The sequence below is a fragment of the Marmota marmota genome, unplaced genomic scaffold, assembly GCF_001458135.2.
Source record: "Marmota marmota marmota unplaced genomic scaffold, marMar, whole genome shotgun sequence".
Taxonomy (NCBI): Eukaryota; Metazoa; Chordata; class Mammalia; order Rodentia; family Sciuridae; genus Marmota; species Marmota marmota.
The window spans coordinates 45,934,300-45,960,186 of NW_025999990.1; the positions used below are offsets into that span (position 1 = coordinate 45,934,300).

Consider the following 25,887-nt stretch of genomic DNA (forward strand, 5'->3'; position numbering starts at 1 on the left):
GACTGTGCCACGCCGGCCCGCAGTCCGGGTACCCCGCGCGGCCCAGCGCCAGGAACAAGTAAGTGCGCGCCTCTTCGCTCGTCCCAAACCCGAGAGCTCTGGGACCCCACCTATCCCTCCCCGGCCCATCGCCGGGTCCTGGAACTGGCTTGCTAAAGGCGACAAGCGACAGCTGGGAGTCCCTTATGGACTCCCCCGGGAGACTCATCTCGGTGGCCGTGCGCTCCACCGCAGGAGCCTCAAGCAGTGCTGACTCCAGAGACGCGGGACTCAGGGAGTGTCCTGCGGAGCAGCGTGATCTGGAAGGACTCCCAGAAATTCCAGGAGGCCCTGGGGGCGTGGGTGCCTTTCTTTCCCCGGCCTTTCGTGGGGTAAAGGGGCTGCTCTCCGAAGGCACCCTCGTTACACCCTCTGGTGTCTACTGAGTTAATCTCCCGCCTCCGCAGGGGGTGACCGGTTCCCTGACCCTGGCTCCATCCGCTGCTGTATCAGCTCATTCCCTTTTCCCGGGCCTCATTGTTCTCGGGGTGGACTCTACATCCTTCTCCCTCTCTCCCCTTCACCCCAGGAACTGGTGCGCTTACATCGTGAACAAGAACGTGAGCTGCTCTGTACTGGAGGGAAGTGAGAGTTTTATCCAAGCTCAGTACAACTGTCCCTGGAGCCAGATGCCCTGTCCATCCGCGCTGGTGTAAGTCCTGGAGCCGAGCAGCGGGCGGGGCTCACCCGGGCCTGGGCCGTGGGGGTGGGGTGGGGTTGTGTAAAGTCTCTTACAGATGTAGTGAAAACCCAGCCGCTGACAAGTTTGAGCGCTGAGAGGGGCACCAGCTACTGAGTGAGCATTGAGGATGCGCAGGACTTGGGAGTTTGGGATTCCCCAGGACTTAGGAGAGGATGAACAAAACCCCCACCCCCACTTCTCCTTCTCTCTCTCTCTCTCTCTCTCAATTTTATTACTAACGTAAGGCAGCTGAACCTAATTAGATCCATATTGCGTGTTCTGGGGCACACAGAAGATTCTAAAATGTATACTGCTAACAACTTTTAGATGTAGGATTAACTGAGAGGTTTGGCTAGCTAGTCTCCTAAAACAAGCAAGTTTTGTCGAATTGTCCCCATAAAACGGATTTCTTCAGTATGGTACAACTCTAAATAAAAGCTTTAGGAATAATTTGCTTAAAAGTATGACTTTTCAAATTAGATTTGAGGATTTGCTAAGCGGTTGTCAGAAGAGAATGATACTTAAAGACCAGGGAAGAATTAATCATCGTTTCTCTTATAAAGATTTCACCATAAATAAAAAATAAAATAAGAAGAAGAACAGGAAGTCATGCGATAAAGTACAAATTCCGTTAAACACATCACACTCATTCGATTGTCATCAGGCAAGTCTTTGAGTTTTTGTGTAAGTCAGATATCAGAAGATGGGCTGATGTGAATAAATGGCTGTTGGGGAAACACATGTGATAGCTTAAATTGTTTTCCACTAAGAATACGTTGTTTGTCTTAGAGCACAGTTGTCATCACAGCAAAGAATGGTCAGTAGGCAGATCTGCCTTGCAAATCTAAGGGACAGACTGAATTTGTACTCTAGGAAACCTCCTTCCAAGGGGCAGTAGATAGGATACTAGATAGCAGATATTCAGGGTGGAGCTGACACTGGATTTCACTTGGGTGACTGGGGGAGCTGCAAAGAGGGATGGGACAGTTCCTGTTGGGCAAAACAAACCCCCACGGGTGGTGGCCATTGGGAAACCTTAGAAGAGGCCTCTGATTTCTAACTCATAGAGGAAAAGGCTAAAATGGAGTTTCTGGCTATCACTTAGAGTGAAAAATAAGCTGTCAGAGAGATAGATACTGTCATCCCATTTTAATCTAACCAGTAAGATTTAGACCTCAGAGTCCAGGGTCAGCAGTCAGTGACATGAGAACCAAGTAAAATTTTTATGTTGTGGTAGAGAAGTGAACTAGGTCTTCAACACCTTTTGAATGATTTTGTTTGGAATTAGAATTGAATTTTTAGGGGAAAAAAATTCTTCATTTCATAGAAGGACTGTATTTTGGGGTTTGTTAATATTTTTTAATACTGTGGCAACGCAGAAGTAAATGAATTTTTCATTTGGGGAATAATTATTTTTGTTTAAAAGATGACTTGTTTTTTCATTTTCTCAAATAATTTTAGCTGGGTGGAAAATCAAATGATTTTATTGTTGTATTTAACCAAAACTCAAAGAAACTTGGTCATCAGTGGGGAAGTGAATTGCCTCCAGATCTACAGGTTAATGAAAGGCAGTAGGAGTGTATTTTTGCCACCCAGTGAGAAGGACAACAGAATTGTTATTTTATTTATTTATTTTTGGTACTAGGGATTGAACTCGGGAGCACTCAACCACCGAGTCACAGCCCCAGCCCTATTTTGTATTTTATTTAGAGGCAGTCTCACTGAGTTGCTTAAGCACCTCACTGTTGCTGAGGCTGACTTTGATCCCGAGACCCTCTTGTCAGGTGCTGGGATTACAGTCGTGTACCACTGTGCGTGCTAGAATTGTTATTTTTAAAATGGCAGTTGTTTCTGTTGTTTTGTTAAAACAAACCAAAGTAAGTGACCTGGGTATTCTTCTTCAGTAAAAATCAGGTAAACAATTCAAGCATATTTTTACATCTTAAGTATTGCATTATAAATGTGAAAATTTTAAAATGCACAGAATATTTTCATTGATCAACTTGAAAATCCTTTTTTTTAACACAATGTCTTTATTTATTATTATTATTATTTAAAACATTTATGTTTAGTTGTAGTTGGACACAATACCTTTATTTTATTTGTGGTGCTGAGGATCAAACTCAATGCCTCACACATGATAGGCTTCTTCTCTGAGCCCCAGCCCTCTTTATTTATTTTTATGTGGTGCTGGGATTGAACCCAGTACCTCCTACATGCTAGGCAAGCACTCAACCACTGAGCTACAACTCCAGCCCTTCAACTTGAGAATCTTGAAGAAGCTTTGGTAGTTAATCCAATCTTGACCTTAGGGGCAAGAAGGGTATGGTTTACCTTCTCTCTCTCTCTCTCTCTCACTGGAAATTGAAGCAGGGGAGCCTTACCACAGGGCTACATCTCCAGTCCTTTTTATTCTTTATTTTGACACAGGTCTCACTAAGTTGTCAAGGCTGATCACCAACTTGAGATCCCACCTAAACCTCCCAAATTGCTGAGATTACAGGTGTGCACCAGTGTGCCTGGCTACCTTATTTTTCAGCAACTAAATGTTTCCTATATTTAAGGATTTAGTGGATGAATGAAAACATAAGGAGAAACATTCTTTTTTTCAGTTGTAAATGGACAACTGATACCTTTTTAATTTATTTATTTTTATGTGGTGCTGAGGATTGAACTCAGGGCTTCACATATTCGAGGCCAGCACTCTACCACTGAGCCACAACCCCAGCCCAGAGAAACATTCTTTTTATACTTAAAGAGGATGAATGGTTGTATCGCATGTGATTTCTTTCTTTCTTTTTTCTTAATGTATATTTTTAGTTGTAGATGGACACAATGCCTTTATTTATTTGTTTTAATGTGGTGCTGAAGAATGAACCCAGTGCCTTGCACGTGCCAGGCAAGCGATCTGCCACTGAGCCCCAGCCCCAGCCCCGTGATTTCTTTATCCTTTCTGATCAGTTCCTAAGCCTGCCGGAACTCTTGAGTTCACTGGTATTGTGGACACAGCCTTTGCCTGGTGTTTCCCTTAGAACCAGAGACCTGCAGGAGTGAAGTTTCTTTGGAAATGCACTCTAGGGTGACCGAGGGGTAATTCTTGTCACTGTTAGAGGTACAGACTGAATGCTGGCTGAGATGGCTGGAGTGTTTCTGCATCAGGGATGGTAGGTTTGGCCCATGCAGAGCAGAACTGAGGGCTGGGGTGTAGCTCAGTGGTGGAGTGCCTGCCTAGCATGGGCTAGCCTGGGTTCAGTCCCTACTGCCAAAGGGAGAGACAGAGAGGGAGAGAGCAGAACTAATTCTTAGGGGCAGTGCAAGGGAAGAAAAGCCCGGGAAGGGGTCAGAGAGCAAAGCGAAGACATTGGAGGAGGAAATACTGTTGGAGACCCAGAAGGCTTGGAGGCTGAGACCTTCAGAAAGGCCTGGCAGGGGCAGGGTGGGGGTGGGGGTGCTGGCACTGACAGGAAGTAACTGCTCATGCAGAAACAGACAGCAAGTCAGTGGGGTAATCGTGTGAGTTAGGGGAGTTAGTTGGAAGGAAATCCATTTACCCAGGAATCTATATGGTACTTTGAAGACTGGTAGAAAAAGGGAGTTATGTGGTAGACAAGCTGGTAAAGAATTACTTAAAAATTGTACCCATTTGGGGGCAGAGTGAAGAAGCCAAATGAGAAAGACTGAATGACCTCCGAGACTGAGGGGAATTCCCTGGGGAACAAGGGGCTTGAGGGAGGGACTCAAATCAAAGGAGAACTGCTGCACCCAGCCATAGCATCGGGCGTGAGCAGCCTCCTTGTATGTAGAGACTGAGGGCACATGCATTTTCAGAAGGATTTATTTCTGAATATGAAGATGCTGTTTGTATATATGAAGAACCAGGGGCATTCTACCACTGAGTCAAACCCCCAACCCTTTTTTATTTTATTTTGAGACAGGGTCTTGCTAAGTTGCCCAGCCTGGCCTTCAACTTGAGGTCCTCCTGCCTTAAGCCTCCTGATTTGCTGGGATTACAGGTGTAATCTGTGCCTGACTGAAAGCAGGAGGTTTTTATATGATACTTGGGCATACCAAGAGCCTGCCAGGTGGAAAGCTCTGGGTTCAACCCCCAGCACCACGGAAAAACAAACAAAAACAGTTATACCCACTTTCATGGGAGGCAATTCCCATATAAGTGCAGAACAGTTTGTGTGCACATGGCCTTAACCTCACTCTACTGTGGATCACTTTGCTATAATTCAAGGGACTTTGTCATGTGTCATATTGTCTACTATGTTATACAGTTTGTTTGCTTATTTTAATCACTGACACATCTAATGGTTTAGGCTGCTGGGTCAGTTGTTTAAAGTGTGACATTCATGAGACCAGAGTTGCTGAATATAACTGTAGGGGCCGGGGTCCTGACCGCCTCAAGACAGCGCACTTTTACTCCAGAGCTCAGCTGCCACCACAGAATTTGTTACAAGGGGATGGTGTTCAGAGAGTATTTCCAGAAAAACAATTTAAAGCCCATGCCCTAATGAAGTGAGTTAGTGCTACTATTCTTGTGTGTAAAAATGATACATTTTTCTATGAAGATTTAGCATCACTTAAGAACTTAGAAGTAGGGCTCTCTCTCCCTCTCTCTCTCTCTCTGTCCCTCCTTCCTCCCTCTCATACATAAGCACTAGATGTAAGGAGAGTCCCTTCAACAGAAAATGATTTGTCTCCCCTTAGCTAATTCCTAAAGTGGTCCAATGGGATGGTAGTTATTTATCATTTAGTCTGAATTCTCAAAGGGGGCCTAAGAAAAATTTTTTTTTTTTGCTGAGATAATTGTTTTACTTTCTACTTCCATATTAAGAAAGCCGAATGTCGCTGAAATTTTCATTGCATTGAGGAATTTTTCTGATTGCTCATAAAGCCATTGGCAGTTTGGCCTGTTCTGTAGACTTGTGGCCACCCACGAAGCGCTTAGGAAATAGCCTGTCAATACCGTGGATCCCGACCTCTGAATGTGGAATCTTTGCATGGAAGCCTGGGGAGGTTCCCTCTTGGCCCTGGGCTGGCTTTGGGGATGGATTTTGGAAGACAGGGGAATCTGAGTGCCTTGGATTTCTTCCTGTGGGGTATGGGGCAGATGGACTTCTTGGAACTGAGGCTGCTTCAGAAGGGACTGTCACTCTAGAGTGTGTCCTTGGGGTGTCATGAACCCTTTGTGTTCCTTATCTTCTGTCTTGGGATCATTACCCCCCATTTTACAGGAGGGTAAGTGGTTAGGAAGTAGCAGAGTCCTGGTATGTTGTTTTCAAGCCTTAGGCTCCTCCCACACCACACCCCTATAACCCCTGCTGTCTAAACCCTCACCCACCAGGATTCTGGCAGGGGTGTGTATGGGGACGGGCACCTGCTGCCAGTCCTCCATAGGGTGGAAAGGGTCGAGGGAAAGGTGTGCAGTCTCCTGCAGCCCCCTCCACCCATTGCTGATGTTTGGGTGAACTGGTGGGAGACTGCGGCAGTTCTTCTCTTCACTGGACTAGGCACGACTTTCTTTCATGCATCATTCATGCATCGTGGAAGGAATTCCAGATAGTCACAGAACCTCCTGCCTGGCCGGACAGCTGTTCCTATTTGTGGCACTTGGAGGCTTCCTGTCCACGGAGCCTCTGCATTGTTGGCAAGGATGGCCAAGGACCCCAGATGCAGGGCAGGATGGTTGTCAGTGTTCTCTTTGCCTTCCAGCTCAGGCCTGGGAATTTGCTACTTTCTGACCCCATGAACAGACTGGGGCTTATCCGCGTCTACCCTGCCCCACCTGCCAGCTTCCCACCACCTACTTATGCTTTGTATCTTGGCAGAATTTTTCCCATTCTTAAAAAAAAAAAAAAAAAAAAAAAAAAAAAAAAAAAACCTCATGAGCTGGGGGAGGGATCTGGGTGGGGTCAACACAGAGCCTGTGAGCTGCTGGGGGAATGCAGAGGGAATGTGCAGCAGGTGTTAGTTCTGGGCTGGAGTTCCAGGACACCTCTATCCTCAGATTCCCAGGACAGCAGAGGATGGTGGGTCATTGAGCTGGAAGAAAAGTTGTCTGTTAGGGAGCAATCTCCTCCCAGAAAAGTCACTTTTTCTTTCTAAAGCACACAACATTTAAGGCTAGGGAAAAAAAATACAACAAAACCTGTGATGGCTGACTTCTACAGCCAACTTTATGTTTACTACATCTCCAAGAACAGAATTGCATCCAAGTCAAAAAATGTTTTGTTTTTGTTTTTTTTCCCCTGCAGTACTGGGGATTGAACCCAGAGGTGCTTTGCCACTCAGCCACATCCCCAGCCCATTTTATTTTTTATTTTGAGATAAGATCTCAGTAAGTTACCCAGATTGGCCTTGAATTTGAGATCCTCCTGAGTTATGGGGATTAGGGTTGTGCTCTACCACGCCCAGTCTATGCTTATTATTTTATTGTTGGCACAGACTTGGCCTGGAGATTGGGTAGGACAGAAGCTGGGTTCTTAGAATATAATGCTTAAGGGCTATATTTTCTATCTTTTTTTCATCTTGGAAAAAAAATTATTAGTATTCAAATAGAGGTTATGGCCTTAAGAAAAACAGGTTGCTTCTTGTTAAAATCTGCTTTAGTCCTGTTAATTGGGTAATGGGTCTTGCTCATGATCTGTTCCACCCACATTAGCTTGTGGTACTTGAGTTAAAATTCAGAGGTAGCTAGGAGAGGGCAAGTGGGCGTGGGTGGCCTGCAGGGAACTACTAATCTTCAGTAGGGCTGGGGCAGGCTCCCTGTGGTTCCTCCAGCTCCATCAGAACTGGGTGGGGTAGCACACCACTTGCTCTGGAAGGAGAGATAGGAGACTTGGCATCTGGCCTGTGTGACTTCAGGCAAGTCCCCATGTCTCCATTGCAGGGTGGGGGGAGGAGGCCCAAGTGAGAGCCCTGGTAGAGGACTTGTCAAGCCAGCACTATCACTGGACTGTAAGAAGCACCAGGCAGAGGGTCTGGCGAACACAGTTTTCTATTTGGAATGTTGATCTTTGAAGGCTGATCTTTGAAGTTCATGCAGATATGTTTGAAGAAGACTGGTGTGTTGAAGAACATAATAACTCAGTGAGCTAAGATGATAATTAAGAAGATGGCATACTTAACATCAACCTTTAAAAATTAAGTGAAAATCAGAGAAGGCTTTGAAAGTAGAGCCAGCCGTACAGTTTCTTTAGGGAGTGCATGCCAGCGATGATGTCTCTTTCAAGCAAATGTTCTAGTTGCTGGTGGGTGTGTATTGCTGTTTCTGCAGGTGTTTGCATGCCTGTGGTCGAGTAATAGAGAAAGGGTGGCTAGGATGTTGGGTATTGTGGTTAACTAGTGCTGATCCCTAGGTAATCCTTCACCTAACCACTAACACATTGCTTGATTTTTTTTTTTTTTTTTTTTTTTGGCCAGGGCCTTGTACATGCTAAAAATATGCTCTCCCATTGGGCTATATTCTCTAGCCCCTAATTCTTTAATATTATGGGGGGAAAAAACTTTTCCTTATGTGGATAATATTAAGATATTACTCGTGTTTGCCGAGTGTGACTAACATGGTAGGTGCTGCATACAACAGTTACACAATGCTTTACGTACTGTTTTTTAAAAACCTAAAACTGATAAACTCTGCCAGCATTTGGATTACTTCCAGTCTGTCACACAAATGTTCTGATTTATTGCTTCTCCGAAGTAAAGAAGTCATGGAACCAGCAATAAATGCTTCCTGAACCAAATAGCCAGGATCTTTCCAAACACCCGGGTCAGAATCATTATAGGAAAGCTAAGGATCCCAACTAGTGGCCAGTCCTTCCGTCCTTATGAAGCAGTTTTCTGGGCTTAAAAATAACAGTGAACCATTGGATCAAATGATGTAGCTGAGCGTGACATATCGTTACAGAGGACAGTTTTCCTGGGAGGATCCAGGGGGGAATGTGGTGCTTCTCAGTGTGACAGCAATGCACATCGAAGGAAAAATAACCATCAAAACTAAACTCAAGGGGAGGGAGGGGAAAGGAGGGAGGGGGTAAGGGGGTAGGAATGAAGGTGGAATGAGTGAGACTTCATTACCCTAAGTACATGTAGAAGACACGAATGGTGTGAAATACTTGATGTACAATCAGTGTCTTGAAAAAATTGTGCTCTATATGTGTAATATGAAAGGAATTGTATTCTGCCATCATGTATTACAAATCAGAAATAATTTTAAAAAATTATATTTATATAAAAAAAACTAAACTCGCCAATAAGTTTTCTTCTTTCCTTCCTGTTTTAAAGGGGGTGATGGGGTGCTGAAAGAAAGTAGGGAGGATTCAAAGGAACTAAATTCCTGGTTTGAAAATGCTGCAGAAGGCAAACTTGTTGGGGTGTGTCGTTTCCAGGGACCCAGCTGCTCTTAATGTTTTTCCCCCCACCTAAGAAAATACCAAAAGATGAGGGAATACGCCTAAAAATTATGCTTTGCAGTGTCAGCCTTTCAGGACAATGTAATGTATTATGCATTTGGCTAAGAAAGAAACGGTGCAGGCAAAGCCGTCTCAAGCTGGTCATTTGGATGGAAAAAAAATTTGCTGAGATGTCTCAGAATTTGCCCAGCTTTTCCCCATCTCTCTCCACATTTGTGATGCTTGCGAAGGGTTCTGCCTAATGTGTGGGCTTCCGTAGATTATCTTTTAACTGAGATCAGTTCTCAGTCCATTATAAAATAAGGTGCTAGAGATGGTTCGGCTGGAAGGTTTTCCCTACATCTGCCAGACAGGGATATTGTTAGAGGATAATGAGATAAGGCTATAAAAATGCCTTCTAAACCATACTGGGGGAAAATACTGCTTGTTTTTCTGCTAACTGAAGCTTTTCCACATATCTTGAAAAGGGAGGACCAAAGCTGTGGCTGCGATTGCGACAGAGCTCAGGGCGGGGGTGGGTTTTGCAATCCATCCAGCCCTTTAACGGGAGAGCTCATCTCCATTAAGCGTTTCTCTGGCCCTTGTCAGCCCAGAGCGCTCACATGCTGTTCCTTTTTCTCTGGGGATGGATCCCAGGCACTCGCATGCTGCATGCCGAGCAGGTGCTCTACCTGTGAGCCGCACCCAGCCCCTCACATGCTGTTTGAATGAGGGGCCTGGGCAGGGAGGCAGCAGCAAACCTTGATATTCTGAACATTCCAGAATCTGGAATCCAGCCTGCCAGGCTGAACAGGGGTCAGGCTGGTTTGTGCATCAGGTGTCTCTTACCTTGGTGGTTCTCCTGGAACTTCCTAGACAAGGATGAAGGCCAGGGCCCTGAGCTGTACTATGATAGGCCAGGCACCCCTTTCCCATCACAACCCATTGCATCATTTTCTGGCCTCTGGCTGGATATTTAGGAGTCATTCTGTTGCATCATTGCAGAAAACAAGTGGTAAGACAAAACCCAGAGTTCCCTCTCACTGCCTGCAGGAGGGAAAGCCAAAATGCTGCGCATAATGCTTCCTGCACCAAATAGCCAGGATCTTTCCAAACATCCGAGTCAGAATGATTATGGGAAAGCTAAGGATCCCAACTAGTGGCCAGTTTTTGCTGTATTTTTATTTTTATTTTTTTAAATTTCCGTGCTGGGGATTGAACCCAGGACCTTGCACGTTAGGCAAGTGCTGTACCACTGAGCAACATCCCCAGCCCCTGTTCTATTTTTTTTTTAAATGCTAGCATCCATTTTTGTGTATTTTACACAAAATAGGTTTGTTTGGGGGTTTTTTTGGTACTGGGCGTTAAACCCAGGGCACTTTACCACTGAGCCACATCCCCAGCCCATTTTATTTATTTATTTTTTATTTTTGAGACAGTATCTTGCTGAGTTGCTGAAGCTGGTCTTGAACTTGTAGATCCTCCTGTCTCTGCCTTCTGAGTCACTGGGAGCTCAGGTGTGTGCCACTGTGCTCAGCTACAAAAACCTGTTAAATCTCAGTTCTCAAAAGGCAAGACTCACAGGCTGTGTGTCTGAAGAGTAATCCTGTACATTAAAAACAAACAACTCAGTTAAGTCCATTTTAAAACTGTAAAAGACTCAGAGATGCTGACATTAGTTTCTAATTGAGATTTATTATTGGATTTTCAAGATAAGACTCTAGCACTTTGCTTTCACAGATTTGGAAATTTTATTTTTATTTCTGTGTTTACTTTTTGATGCTGAGGATGGAACCGAGTGCTTCACACATGCTTAGCTTTTGCTCTACCACTGGACTACATGCCCAGCCAGACCTGGGGATTTGAAAGCACCCTAATACACAGTTGTTTAACTTTATGGAGCTGGGCGCAGTGGTACACACCTATAATCCCAGCAGCGTGAGAGGCTGAGTCAGAAGGATTACAAGTTCAAAGCTAGCCTCAGCAATTTAGCAAGGCCCCAAGCAACTTAGTGAGACACTGTCCCAAACATAAAAAATAAAAAAAATAGAATGAGCTAGGGATGTTGCTGAGTGGTTAAGTACCCATGGATTCAATCTGTGGTACCAATAAATACAAACCAAACCAAAAACAATAACCAAAAAACCCCAACTTGTTTGAGGTATAAAAGTAAACTGTACAAATTTGAAGTTGAATAATTTAATATTTTGATGTGTATATACTCTTGAAACCATCATCATAATAAAAATAGCACATATATCCATCACACCCCCAAATTTCCTCAGGACCTTTGGTAATGCTTCTGTCCACCTTCTCTTCACATACCCCTGCCTATGAACCATTAATCTGCTTTCTATTACTTTAGATTTGTTTGTATTTTCTAGAGTTTATGTAAATAGTGTCAAAGGTATATAATCTTTTTGGGGGGGACGGTCTGGCTTTGAGCATAATTATGAGATTCATGGTTGTTGTACATCAATAGTTGATTACCTTTATTGTTGAGCTCTGTTCCTTTGTCTGCATATACCATCATTTGTACCTAATTGAGTTGTAGCTAATGGCTTATGGGGAGATACAAAGTATGGGCAATTATTTATGTTGATTGTAAGGTTACTTCCCTGATTTTTTTGAACAACAGTTGAGAGGAGAGAATAACTACATAACAGATGTAGACATGAGACAAAACCATAATGGAGTTTTACAAAAAAAACACATTTCACATTCATAGCCCTGGAAAATGTTGGATTAAGGATGCATAATTAGCATAAGCCATTTTGAATTGGCAGAAAGCTCAATCGGGTTGAGAGAAGACTTGTAATTAGGGGACTGTTGGTTTCTCAGTTTCATTAAACAAATATTTTCGTGCATGGCCTACGTCTGACCCAGAGCTGGGCTCCACGGAGATTCAGTAGGGACCCCTTTCTTGCCCTCTGGAAGTTCAAAAGTGAGACAAGCAGATAAAATGAGACAAGTAGAAATAAGTACAAAATGTAGGAATGAGGATTGCAATAAGAGAACCACAAAGTGTTCAAGGTATTCAGAAGTGGGAAGAATTATTTCTAGCCAGGAAGAACCTGAGAACTTGTTTGGAAGTGGCGACATTTTGGCAGGGCTTTGAAAGAAGGTTCTAGTTGAGTATATGCAGGTGGGAGTGGAGTCAAGGCCAGCATAAGTCATGAAACAACTTGAGCAAGGACCCAGAGGCCGGAAATGAAGGGACATTCTTCATTCAGGAAATGAAGGGAATAGCAAACCAAGGTGTTGGTGGAGTTGGTTCCTCCAGGACTGAGAGCTAAGGGTCTGTTCCAGACTCTCTCCTCAGCTTGTACGAGGCCATCTTCTCCCTGTGTCCCTTCACGTCACCTTCCCTTTATACCTGACTGTGTCCAAATTTCCCCTTTTCTATCTAGCCATCCATTCGCCCATCAGTATTGGGGATCGCTCTACCATGGATTCCATCCCCAGCCCTTTTTAAAACTTTTTGAAATTTGAGGCAGAGCCTTGCTATGTTGCCCTGGCTAGACTTGAACTTGCAATTCTTCTTACAGCCATAATTTCTTTCTTTCTTTCTTTCTTTCTTTCTTTTTTTTTAGAGAGAGCGAGAGAGAGAGAGAGTTTTTTTAATATTTATTTTTTAGTTTTCGGCGGACACAACATCTTTGTTTATATGTGGTGCTGAGGATCGAACCTGGGCTGCACGCATGCCAGGCGAGCGCACTACCGCTTGAGCCACATCCCCAGCCCCATAATTTCTTTTTTTGAAAATGTGCTAGTTGTCCATTTGTATGTTTTCTCTGGAGAAATATCTGTTCATGTCCTTGGATGATTCAATTTATTCTTTGGCGGGGAGGGTACTAGAATTGGATTCAGTGACCTACATCCCCAGTCCTTTTTATTTTTCATTTTGAGACAGGTTTTCACTAGATTTCCCAAACTAGCCTCAAACTTGCGATCCTCCTATCACTATGGATTTGTTTGTATTTTCTAGAGTTTATGTAAATGGTGTCATCTGTTTTGGGAGGTCTGGCTTCTTTAAGCATAATTAGGAAATTCATCCTTGTTGTACCCTATCAATAGTTGATTACCTTTTATTGTTGAGTACTGTTTGCAAAACACGGCCCTGTCAATACACCTAACAAAAGGCCAGATGCTGCTCAGTCATATATCACCCCATGCCCAGTTTGACTTCCCTACACAATTCTTTGGCTCTGATGAGATCCCCGATCAAAACCTTCCCTGACTCCCCTTTACCTGAACAATGAAGTCCAAACTCCTAACCATGTCATTACAAAGTTGAATTTTGTCCTCTAATAAAGATTTGTTGGAGTCCTAGCCCCTAATACTTCAGAAAGTGACTTCATTTGGAAAAAGGACCTTTTCAAAGTCAAGGTAATCAAGTTAAATTGGAGTCTTAGGATGAGTCCTAATGTCATATGACTGGTATCCTTAGAAAAAGGGGAAATTTGTCTGGGCCAGGTAGTCAGCCAGATCCCAGGTACTCAGGAGTCTGAGGCAGGAGGATCAGGTGAATTAGTTCCCAGACTGTTGACTGGAGGTTATGGAAGGATCACTTTTATCCACGAGATAATCAGGACCTCATTATTCATCACCTCATAGTAGGGAATTAACTATAATCCATCATGGGGGAAAAATGAGTCCATTATTATAGAAGGGGGATCTTCTTGAGGGGAAATTCTTCTATATCACTTCCATTACCCTTCCCATTAACAGCAAATACAGTTTTGTTTTTATTTTTTTGTGTGAGTTTTTCTTTTATTTTTTTAAATTGATTTTTTTTTAAAATACATGACAGTGGAATGCATTACAATTCTAATTACACATATTTACCACAATTTTTCATATCTCTGACTGTATATAAAGTAGGTTACGCCCAATTCATGTCTTCATACATGCACTTTGGATAATGATGTCCATCACATTCCACCATCCTTGCTAATCCCCTGCCTCCTCCCTTTCCCTCCCACCCCCTTCCCTATCTAGAATTCATCTGTTCCTACCGTTTCCCCTCCCTACCCCACTATGAGTCAACCTCCTTACATCAGAACATTCGGCATTTGGTTTTGGGGAGATTGGCTAACTTCACTTAGCATTATCTTCTCCAAAGCCATCCATTTACCTGCAGATGCCATGATTTTATTCTCCAGTTTTGTTTTTTTAAAATCATTCCAAGCAGCCCCCCTTCCCTCCCGCTACTTGTCACAACATCAGGCCTGGGGGTGGGCAGCAGTCTTCCAAAGTAAAATACTGCCCCTTTAAGCAGAGGACATCTGAGTGACAATGTGTCACAGGTGACTTCAAAAAACACTTTGCAGTACTGAGTTAGTATGATCTCTGAAAGAAAAGCCTCAGTTATAATGTTTTCATCTTTTCCCCAATGTGGTCATAAATTAGAAAAAAAATCAGTATTCCTATGTTTTCAGTTTCCAGATTATTATTATGTTTCTAACTGAGAATGAATTGACCCAAAAGAAGAGCCACATCCCCTCCCCAGCCCTTTTTATTTTTTCAGACAGGGTCTCACTAAGTTACTTAGGGCCTCGCTAAGTTGCTGAGGCTAGCTTTAACCTCCTGCCTCAGCCTTTGGAGCTGCTGGGATTTCAGGCTTGTGCCACCATGCCCAGTAGAACATATTTTTATATCTGCAAAAAGACTCCCGTGTCTGGATATTCTGTTTCCGAGCACATGAGCTTGTCCATGTCCAGAGTCTTCACCCCAAGGTCTGAAATAGATTACAGGAGGGATGGCTTGGCCAATTCTCTTGTAGCATCTAAAAGCAATTCTGAGACTCAAAGTGAGTTCCTTTATTTATTTATTTTTTTAAATAACAGCCACCACGTCTTTTTTTTTTTTTAATATTTATTTTCAGTTTTCGGTGGACACAACATCTTTGTTTCTATGTGGTGCTGAGGCCTTTGAAAAGAGAGGGATTGCTGTTGCAAACTAGAGAGAGGCCAAGCCAAGGAAAAAAGATTCTTAAATTATTGTGACTTTTGTAGAAGTTGGGTAATTAAAAAAGAAAGAGGGTAATTAAAATAGAGTTCTTCGGTGGCTCTGAGTGGAAAGGCCTGGATCACAAAACCACGGGAAGTGGTGTCTGGGGTGAGCATTATGCTAACGGCCCAGGCCAGCAGATGTTCTCATGCTCCGTACTGTGGGAACGCAGAGAATGAGTTCACTGGGGAGTGATCGGGAGACAAGTGTTCTGTGATGCTGAATGAGCACACGTGGGAGAAGTTGGGGAAATGGAGTATAGAGTTTATCTGGGAGAAATAGCTCTCTCATAAAGAATTCTTCACAACCTCTTGAATCATTCGGCTGTCACAGTTGGCCAAGGCCCTGTGCTCCCGCCCCCCACCCCACTGTGGGGGTAGTGATTTGGGGATGTGTCTCCCAAGGTGAAGAAGTCAAAACTGAAAGTGTGGATTCCTTGGAACCAGGCATAGGCTATATGTCAAGGGACCGGACGGCAGCCAGCTCTTGGAGATGATGTCATCTTTAGCAATGCAAGTTTGCACAGAGGAAGGTTCTGATCTTTGAGCAAATTTAGGAATAGCAGTTGCACTATCTACAGCAGCAGAGTTCTGGGACTTAGCCTTGCTGCTGAGCTGCTGTGGTTTTCTTTAATCCCCCTTCTTTATGACTGTGGAATTGTGGATTAGGGGGATAAATAGATGGTGGGGAAAAACTTCTCATTACACCATGTCATCAGAGCAAAATGCTGAGAGGTATTTTGGATTTTAGGTTTGGAAACCCAACTTGCCACTCTAAGTGCATAAGGAAATTCATTCAAGAGGAAATGAAAATATAAGCAGCTTACAGTTGTGGTTTCTCCAGTAAATGTATGTTTGTGCTGGGAAACAGGCTCCTATATTTTTATTTCTGAACACATTGTTTTGGTCTAGGATCTGCATTTGAAAACTATATAAAGCTCTATTGTAATCTAATTTTAACCAGGGTATATCAGTTTGGCTTGTAGATTCATTAGATACATTTTGTATTTCAAAAATATATTTGCCCAAGCCAGGCATGTATTGTAATGTATTGTACATGCTTGTAATTCCAGCGGCTTGGGAGGTATAGGGAGGAGGACTGAGAGTTCAAAGCCAGGCTCAGCAACTAAGCAAGGCACTTGGCAACTCAGTGAGACCCTTTCTCTAATAAGATATAAAAAAATGTCAGTGGTTAAACACCCCCATATAATTTGCCCAAGTATTCTAGCTTTTAAAATTTATGAATTTCCTAAATAGCCAAGTAAAATGTTTCATATTTCTTTGCTTCACATTATTAATTTCTCCATGCAGAGATCTAATTAACAATGTAACAGAAAAAGATGAGAATTCTGATTTTATGTTTGTTCTTTAAACTGTAGGAAGGTCCACTGGTGTCTTCATTTTCTCTTGAGTGGGGACACTTTTCCAGACTTGGAATTGCAGAAACTGTCTTTGTAGATGCATATGTTTTATTATTTTTTTTCAAATGGCCAATTTTTTATTGGCAGTAGGACAAAGTGGATTCAAATGGGAGGTGTGTCATCTGCTGGGACAGAATCACTTTTTACTTCGATATAGTTCTTTTTTTATTTTAGATTTTTTAGTTGTTGATAGACCTTTATTTTTTATTTATTATTTTTTAAATTTTTTGTTTTAAATTTTTTAGTTGTTGATAGCCTTTTTTTTTTTTTTTAATATATGTGGTTCTGAGAATCGATCCCAGTGCCTCACACATGCTAGGCAAGTGCACTACCACTGAGCCCCAGCCCCAGTTCTCACTTCAATATAGTTCTGAAATCACTTCTTTTTAGGTTATAGATGGACACATACCTTTATTTTATTTATTTTATGTGGTGCTAAGGTCCAAATCCAGGGCCTCACACATATTACGCAAGTGCTACCACTGAGCCACAACCACAACCCCTGAAATCACTTCTGACTTCAGATTTATAGCCTCTACTGCCCGATTGTATTTTTGCTTTTGGCAAAGTGTCAAAAAAATATGAGGGTTGGGGATGTGGCTCAAGGGGTAGCATGCTCACCTGGCATGCGCAGGGCGCTGGGCTCCATCCCCAACACCACATAAAAATAAAAAATAAAAATATTGTATCCACCTAAAAACTAAAAAAATAAATATTTTTTAAAAATATGAAAAGTGTCCATAAATATCAAAAGCTCATTTGTTTATTCACTAACAGAGCAAAACCCGAAACCTCCCAACATCTCAAACCAACAGCAACAAAAACATTTGTCACAAGTAGTTTCTAGAAAATAAACCCACTGTCATCCATTTCTACCACTGAGATGGAAATTTTGAAAAGTGAATTATTATGTAAAAAAGGAAGGAAATTCTGACACATGCTATAAGGGATGAGCCCTGAGAACATTATACTAAGTGAAACAAGCCAGTCACAAGGATAAATGATTCTAGGATCCCTTTTATAGGAGATAGCAAGGGTCATCAAATTCATAGAGAAAGCAGGAGAGCAGTTGCTGAGAACTGGAATAGGGAGGAATGGAGATTTAGTATTTAGTGAATACAGAATTTCAATTTGGGAAAATTTAAGAAGTTCTGGAAGTGGGTAGTAATGGTTGCAGAGCAGTGTGATGTGCTGAATGTCACGGAACTATATACTTAAAGATGGTTAAGTTGGGCTAGGGGTGTAGCTCAGTGGTAGAGCCTTGCCTAGCATGTGCAAGGTCCTGTGTTCAATCCCCAAAACCACAAAATAAATAAAAAGTTTTTTTTCCCCTTGCGGTACTAGGGATTGAATCCAGGGATGTGCTTTACCACTGAGTTACATCTCCAGCCCTTTGTATTTTTTATTTTGAGATAGGGTCTCCCTAGTTGCTGTTGATCTTACTAAATCGCCCAGTTTGGCCTCCGACTTGCAATCCTCCAGCCTCAGTCTCCTGAATGACTGGAATTACTGGCATGTGCCACAGTACCTGGCAAGATGCTAAATTTTATGCCACATGTATCTTACCTCAATTTTTAAAAAATAAATTACTGTGGATGGAATGGATGGTGGATAACCCAGTCTATTCTGGGTGAGCAGTTCTGAATCTTGTTGACTTGTACCCTTTGCATGCTGATTTCCCTCTCTCTGGGTAGCTGATTATTTGCTAGGCCTAGCAGGGATACTTTTCCCAGTCTTGGGGGGAAGTACTTCTTTCTGGCTTCCTTCTGCATCCTCTCAGTTCCGTTCCAGTCAATACTGTGTGGAACCACACGTGCAGAATAAAACCAGCAGAGTTGGCTCCAGGTTGTTTGGGGCTGGCCAGTGATTGGAAAGAGAGGAGTTACTAGAAAGTTTGTTCTTGGAAGAAATCCCAGTCTAGCCTATGTCCCCAAAGGGTCACGGGTTGGATAAAGCTTTAATAAAAGGCTGTGTGAAAATAAAATACAGGTAAATGCCAAATGCAGGGCAAACCCTTTATCTTGTGCAAAGTTGTCTAAATGTTCCTTTGCTGGGGATGTGTGGCTATTTTCAGGGAAGCATTTGGATTCAGGGAAGTAGTTCTGGAATCGATGTTATGCAAATGTTCTAGTGGGAGGAAGAAGAGGATGGGTTGGTGTGGGTTGGTGAATAGATGTGTGCATATGGCTGATTCACACACCATCTCATGGATGTCTAGGTTAGTTCTGTCCTGGAGAGTTTACTATGATGATGGAAATGTTCATGCTCTGAAGTACTTGAAATATGGCTATTGTGACCAAAGAACTAAATTTTTAATTTTAATTTAATTAATTAATTAATTTTTTTTTTTGTACTGGGGATTGAACTGAGGGGAACTTTTACCGCTGAGCTACACCCCTAGCCCTTTTTACTTTTTTATTTTGAGACAGGATCTTGCTAAGTTGCTGAGGCTAGCCCTGAACTAGCCCTGAGTTGCTGGGATTACAGGTGTGCACCACCGTGTCTGGCTAATTTTGCTTTTAATTAGTGTACATTTAAATAGCCACACGTGGCTAATGGCCACCTTATTGGACAGCACAGCTCTGAGTTACTTTTCGCTGTGTGATTCCTGTGCAGTTCTTCATGACCCCAGGATTCTGGAGTTTGATTTGGTTCTGGGGAGACTTAAGAATTCATATCTGCTTTGAGTTAGACCAGAGGATAAGTAGGTTTTTTTGTTTGTTTATTTGCAGTACTGGAGATTGAATCCAGGAACTCTTGACCACTGAGCTATGTCCCCAATCCATTTTATTCATTTATTTTTTCGAGACAAGGTCTCACTAAGCTGCTGAGGCTGGCAATCCTCCTGCTTCAGCCTCCTGAGTTGCTGGGATTACAGGTGTGCACCACTACACCTGGGTCCCTGACAGTTTATAAAAATTTCTAGGGCAGGGTGTTTTCCTGTAGTGCCCTGGGTCATGGAGAGGGGGTCCTGGGACTCCTATTCGGTTCTTCCTCATCCTCTGGGGAACCTTCAGACCTGATTTCTTCTGGGAAAATCCCCATGGAGCTGTGAGGCTGGACACCCCTATATTGTGGCCCACTCCTCCCTCCAGGCCTGAAGGCCATGGAGCAGGGCCCAGAGCCACCTCAGGGATCCGTGTGGTCGTTAGGCACCGTGAAATCCCTCGGTGAGCTTTCCCACGGCTGGATGGAGGTGGCCTACTGATCATTTCCAGCTGTCGATCATTTCCAGCCAGGACGGCCTCCTCCCCACACGGGGCTTGAGAAGCTGTCAGGAACGTGCCAGGGGGACCCTGGAAACCGACCGCAGGCTGGGCGTGGCGCCCAGGTGGGCGTGGCGATCGTGCAGGGTGGGAGGAGGGCTGGGACTCCAGGGAACGTTCCTGAGCCTTGAACTGGCTGCAAAATCACTGCCTTTGAAGAAAGTGATGAGGTGGGTTGGGAGAGCAGGGTTTCTTGTCCTGCAGCGCGTGCAGTTAGGGGGCAGGTCCCCAGGGCAGGGTGTGGTGTGGTGGGGAGGTGGCCCCGCTCCCCTCTTCCACAGTTTCGTTCCCTGCCTGGCTCCACCTTAGCCAAAAAGGTTTCTTATGGACTGTCACCTCCAGATGCACAAGCCCCGAGAGCCACCACGTGTTCACATTCCGTCTTTAATGCTCAGAGGAAAAATGGTTTTCTGAGATTACACATTTTTCCAGCATTATGCTTGGCTTGAGTATGCAAGACTGTGAAATGGAATTGTCTTTTCTTTTTTAAAATTTTATTTTATTTTTTTTCAAGAATTCTCTGTGTAGGGGCTGGACGTGGTGCCGCTGTTCGCCTGTAATCCCAGCGACCTGGGAGGCTGAGGCAGGAGATTTGAAAGTTCGAGGCCAGCCCCAGCAATTTAGCAGACCCTCTCTCAAAATTAAAAATAAATAAATAAATAAGGAAAGAAAGAAAGAACAGGCTTGGGCTGTGGCTCAGTGTTAGATTCTTCCCTGAGTTCAATTTCCAGTATCATCAACAACAACAAAAACCTTTGTGTAGGTCGGGTGGGAGGGGACCAGGGCCAGGGCTGGTGTGTACCTGGAACAGTTAGATGCTCAGGCATGAGTCTGCTGAGTGAGGAGGTTGACTATCTTCTCACCAGGTTGTTGGGCCTTTGGGAACATCTCCAGATGGGACTGCTGCCGCACACTTAAGGCAATTGCCAGAGGGAACAGGTGCTTCTGCCTGTTGAGGGCAGTCAGGGTACACAGGGAGGGACAGGGGCTTGAATTCCAGCCCTGCCACTTTCGGAATGAACTCAGACAAGTCATGTAACCCCTGTGAGCCTCTGATTTTTCACCAGTGAAAAGGAGACAATATAAGTAATAGAGCCATGATGGGGTGGGGGTGTGGAAGGGAAAGGAGAGAATGAAAAGCCTGAAAGTGGGGGGCCTTTGCCCTCCTTCTAACCTAACCTCACCTCCCATGAGCACCCCTTGCATTTCCCTTTTACTTATTGAGATTCCTTTCCAGTTTTTCTTCCCAAAAGCCTCCCTTGGGAGCTTCTCAAAATCCACATGCTAAGGCCCCACCCAGACTCTGTCAGAATCTCCGAGGGGGACAGCCAGGCATGGGTATTTTTTCACTGTTCTTTGGGTGATTTTGATGGCCTTGGTTGAGACCCACAGTCTTAAAAGACCTATGGAAATGGTACAGCCAAAAGGTTCAAGGCTTGGCAGGTTCCACCCTGTTGGTGGGGCCCTGGGGATTCTGCAGGGACGCCTCGCTGTCCAGTGGAGTAGGTCCTTACGCGGAGGGTTTATTGTCATGGTTTTGCTGGGGCTTTGCTCAGTGGTAGAGCGCTTGCCTAGCATGCTCAAAACCCTGGGTTCCAACCCCAGCACGACACCCAAAAGAAGGATCTTTAATTGAGTCGGACCCAGTGACACATGCCTATAATCCCAGCTACTGGGAAGACTGAGGCAGGAGGATCACAAGTTTGAGGCCAGCCTGGGCAACAAAGCAAGAGCCTGTCTTAAAATAAAAAATAAAAAAAGCTAGGAATATAGGTCAGTGGTAAAACGTCCCTGGGTTCAATCCCCTGTACCCCAAAAGAAAGAACCTTCAGTTGTCATGGTTATGACCCTCAGGGGAGATGTCAAAGGTCCATTGCATTTAACAATTTGTAGTTTTGTTAAGAACATGATTTTGAAGTCCCCAGCTCCAAGGCTGGACTCGCTTGGCTGGCTGAGCCCTGCAGGTCCCAGCAGCCCCCACAGCTGGTCATCCTAAGGCCCCCACAAGCAGCACGCAGCAGCCCTGAGGAAGTGACGCAAAACCTGTTTCTTTCTGGGAACTGACCCAAAGACAGGGCCAGCTGCTGGTGAGAAACGCAGAGAAAGTGAAGGTTTTCAAGAGAGAATGGTTCCAAGCCAGAAAGTCCAAGTTGGGGTAAATCAAAGGAGGGCCGTCCTGTGTGGCCATGGCTTCTGTCTGCTGAGAGCAGAGGCATCTATGAGCTTCATCCCTAGTGTGCACCACGGGCTGCTGGGCTGTGGCTATCTGTTCTAGGTCCAGGCCCAGCCCTGGGTCTGGAGGACTTGACAACTCACTGGAAACGTCTCTGGGACGTCCCAGGGTGTCAGGAATGTATACTGAACATGGGGCAAGTTTACTCGCTTTCAGTTCCACCTCCTGATTGCTGCATTGCCCCAGGGCATCTTGGGAAAACATAAGAAGCTAGAAGTCGGCTGCTTCCTTGGCCATGATTGGGATAGATGGTACAAAGGGGAAATATGTGGGTTTTATGGGGGATAGGGGTGCCAGGAATTTTTTTAAAATTCTCAATAATTAGTTTATTAAATAATGAAAGCATAATCATACTGAATTACAAATGAATATGAATTTTAATGTGTGTTCTCCATGTAGGTAGCCTGATACATTTCACACATATTATTCAATTTGCTTGGTACAGTAGTAACCCCATGTGGTAGCATTTCTCATTTTAAAGAATAGGCTTACAGAAGTAGGTAGGCTTCTTAAAGTATTTAATCTAGAAAAAGACACACACTGTGAATCCAGATCATCCAATTTCAGAGCTGCGGTTTCTGACCATTATGATTATGCACATCTGTTTTCTCTGCCAACAAAGACCAGTCTCCTTTTCTCCACTTCAAAAGCTCATTCTTTTTTAAAAATTCTAATTTGTCACGTATGACAGCAGAATGCATTACAATTCCTATTACACACATAGAGCACAATTTTTCATATCTCTGGTTGTACCCCCAGGGATGTTTTTCTTTCTTTTTTGGGAGGGTGGGTACTGGGGATTGAACTCAGGGGCACTCAACCACTGAGCCACATCCCCAGCCCTGTTTTATATTTTATTTAGAGACAGGGTCTCACTGAGTTGCTTAGCACCCTGCTTTTGCTAAGGCTGGCTTTGAACTCGCAATCCTCCTGCCTCAGCCTCCCAAGCTGTTGGGATTACAGGTGTGTGTCACTGAGCCAGGCTCGGAATGTTTTTCTTAAAACACAAAATAGACAACAATACTGAGTCTCACCTAAAGAAATCCCCACAAAGCTGTGAATTTTAAACAGAAGTTTGTTGGTGAACAAAAGCTCAGTTTAGGGCCCAAAATTGTCCACATCAAATGGGAATTGCAGGCTGAGTTTTTCTGTTTGCCTTGAATTCAAGAGCTGCAGGGAGGAGGCCAGTACCTAGGGTGGGAAGGCCCTGCCTTTCTGACCCGTGGGGAGTCAGCTGGACCCTGAATCCTCTTTACATGGCTTTGTCTCTGGGAGGGCCAGAAGCGCTCTGAACTAAAAGAGAGGTGCTGCCCTTTCTGTCTGCAGGTATCGGGTGAACTTCAGACCCAGGTACGTCATCAGATACAAGACGGTGACCCAGTTGGAATGGAGATGCTGCCCTGGCTTTAGAGGAGCGAACTGCCAAGAAGGCCCCAAAGACCCTGCGAAGACCCCCCACCCCACACCTGCTCGGCCTCGAAACAGCATAAAGAAAGCCACAGGTAATGTTTTATTGGTGCCTCACTCTGCGTGGCCACCTTCAGCTTTCCCAGTACTGCTTCAGAGGGCGAGATTTGTCATCTGCGAGATTTGTCATCTGTGAGATTGAGAAATTTTTTATTTTGGTACTGGGGATGGAACCACTGAGCCACGTCCCCAGTCCTTCGAGACAGGGCCTCACTAAATTCCTTAGGCCTTGCTAACTTGCTGAGGCTGGCCTCAAACTTGCCATCCTCTGGCCTTAGCCTCCCAAGCTGCTGGGATTACAGGTGTGTACCACCACACCCAGCATGGCAGCACTTTATTTGCAGGAGTGGAAAGCAATGGAGGACAAACCCTGTCGTGATTAAATTGCTTTGTTAGAGCCAACTCCTGGTGCAAGCCAGCACCTTAGAAACCCCAGGAGGTGGGGGTGTTAAATGCTGATGGGTTCAGACTGATGTAGCCTGGAACAGAGATGTGAAGAACATCACATGTAATGAGGCTCTGTTTTTACTTTCAATTCTAAGACCCAGAAATCTGAGTTTAAAGGAGTCAAAATTGTCTTAAAAAAAAAAAAAAAGCAAATGGTTCTCCTTGTGTTTGAGATGAGATGTTTGCAAAGCTTAGTCCCAAGTTAGAATTTTCACCCGTGGATCACGTCAGCTTTTGAAGTGTAACATTAAGGGAACGATTCTTACGGGTAAAATTTTTCCCTTGCATTTTGCTCCTACATCAGCTCATCTTTCCTCCTCTAAAGATGAATCACAATAAACACAGCTTAGCCTTCCTTGGGAAATGAAATGTTTAAGTTATGTTTGATTTTTATCTTCCCATGAGGTCTTTGAAATCGATAGTGTTTCCCAACATTATCCATAAAATAGATTTAAAATAATCTTTTTATTAAAGTCATGCATACAATTAAAGAATGTTTATAAATCATAGGAACATGTTTTTTATTTAAAATAGTTAACTGTCAGGTTGAATGTACTCAGGCTGTACAAAGTAATGACTTTATAGTATGCATATGATGTATAATGATTAACACAGTCAAATTAATTAACATATCCATCACCACCGAGGCTATATCTAGAATGTGTTCATCTTACAACTGGAAATTTATATCCTTTGACCAACATCTCCCCGTTTCCCCCATTCACAAGCTTCTGATAGCCACTGTTCCTTGCTTTTATGAGTTTGATTCTCTTTAGATTCCATGTGTGAGATCATTTGTTATTTGCCTTTCTGTGTCTGGCTTATTTCACTTAACAGAACATCCTCCAGATTCATCCTTTGCTGTAAATGACAGGATTTTCCTTTTTAAGGCTGAATAGTATCATGCTGTATGTATAGACACACACACACATAAACACACACACACACATACATACCCTACAATTTCTTTGTCCATTCATCCATTGAGGGACACTGAGGTTATTAATGTACCTTGGCTGTTGTGAATAATATTGCAATGAACATGGAGATACAGATATCTCTTCAAGATATTGATTTCATTTCTTTGGGTTTATATCCATAAGCAGGATTGCTGATTGTGTGATAATTGTACTTTAATTTTTTAAGAAATATTCATACTTTTTAAAAAAATGTTCTGTTCGGCTTACGCTTTCCACCAAGGTCTGATTAGGTTGGATTTATTTATGTATTATTTATTTATTTTAGTTGTAGATGGACACAATAACTTTGTTTTATTTATTTTTATGTGGTGCTGAGGATTGAACCTAGTGCCTCACACAAGCCAGGCAAGCGCTCCACTACTGAGCCCTAGCCCCAGCCCCACTTTTTATTTATTTTTTTAATACTGGGACTTGAATCCTGGGGTGCTCTGCCATTGAGCCTCATCCCCAGCCACATTTTTATTTTTTTATTTATTTAAATATTTATTCTTTTGTTTTAGGTGGATACAATATCTTTATTTATCTTTATATGGTGCTGAGGATCGAACCCAGTGCCTCGTGCATGCCAGGCCAGCGCACTACCACTTGAGCCACATCCCCAGCCCCCACATTTTTATTTTTTATTTTGTGACAGGGTCTCACGAAGCTGCTTAGGGCCTTGTTAAATTGCTGAGGCTAGCCTCAAACTTGCCATCCTCCTGTGCTACCTCCATACTTTTTTCCATAGTGGCTATACCCATTGCCTTTCTTCATACCCTCACCAGCACTTATCTCTTATCTCTTTGATAGAAGCCACTGTTTTAGGTTGGTCTAAACAAACATCAGAGATTGGAAAATTTAGAAAGAAGAGAAATTTATTTTTCATGCTTGTAAAGGCTGGGAAGTCCAAGATCAATGGCCAGCATCTGCCCATTAAAAAAAAAAAAAAAAAAAAAAAAAAAAAAA

At 43.5% G+C, this 25,887-nt stretch overlaps 1 protein-coding gene across 1 annotated transcript in view; it reads left to right on the plus strand.

Moving 5' to 3' along the window:
* Positions 1–5: 5 nt before the first annotated feature.
* The window catches only part of Emilin2 (elastin microfibril interfacer 2), a gene marked incomplete at its 5' end in the record, with an annotated part of 50,571 nt that continues 24,689 nt past the window's right edge, over positions 6–25,887 (plus strand). The window contains 3 exons of the mRNA XM_015482218.1: positions 6–58; positions 569–691; positions 23,375–23,550. Of these exons, the coding sequence (XP_015337704.1) occupies positions 6–58; positions 569–691; positions 23,375–23,550 (352 nt within the window). The remainder of the gene's footprint in view (positions 59–568; positions 692–23,374; positions 23,551–25,887) is intronic.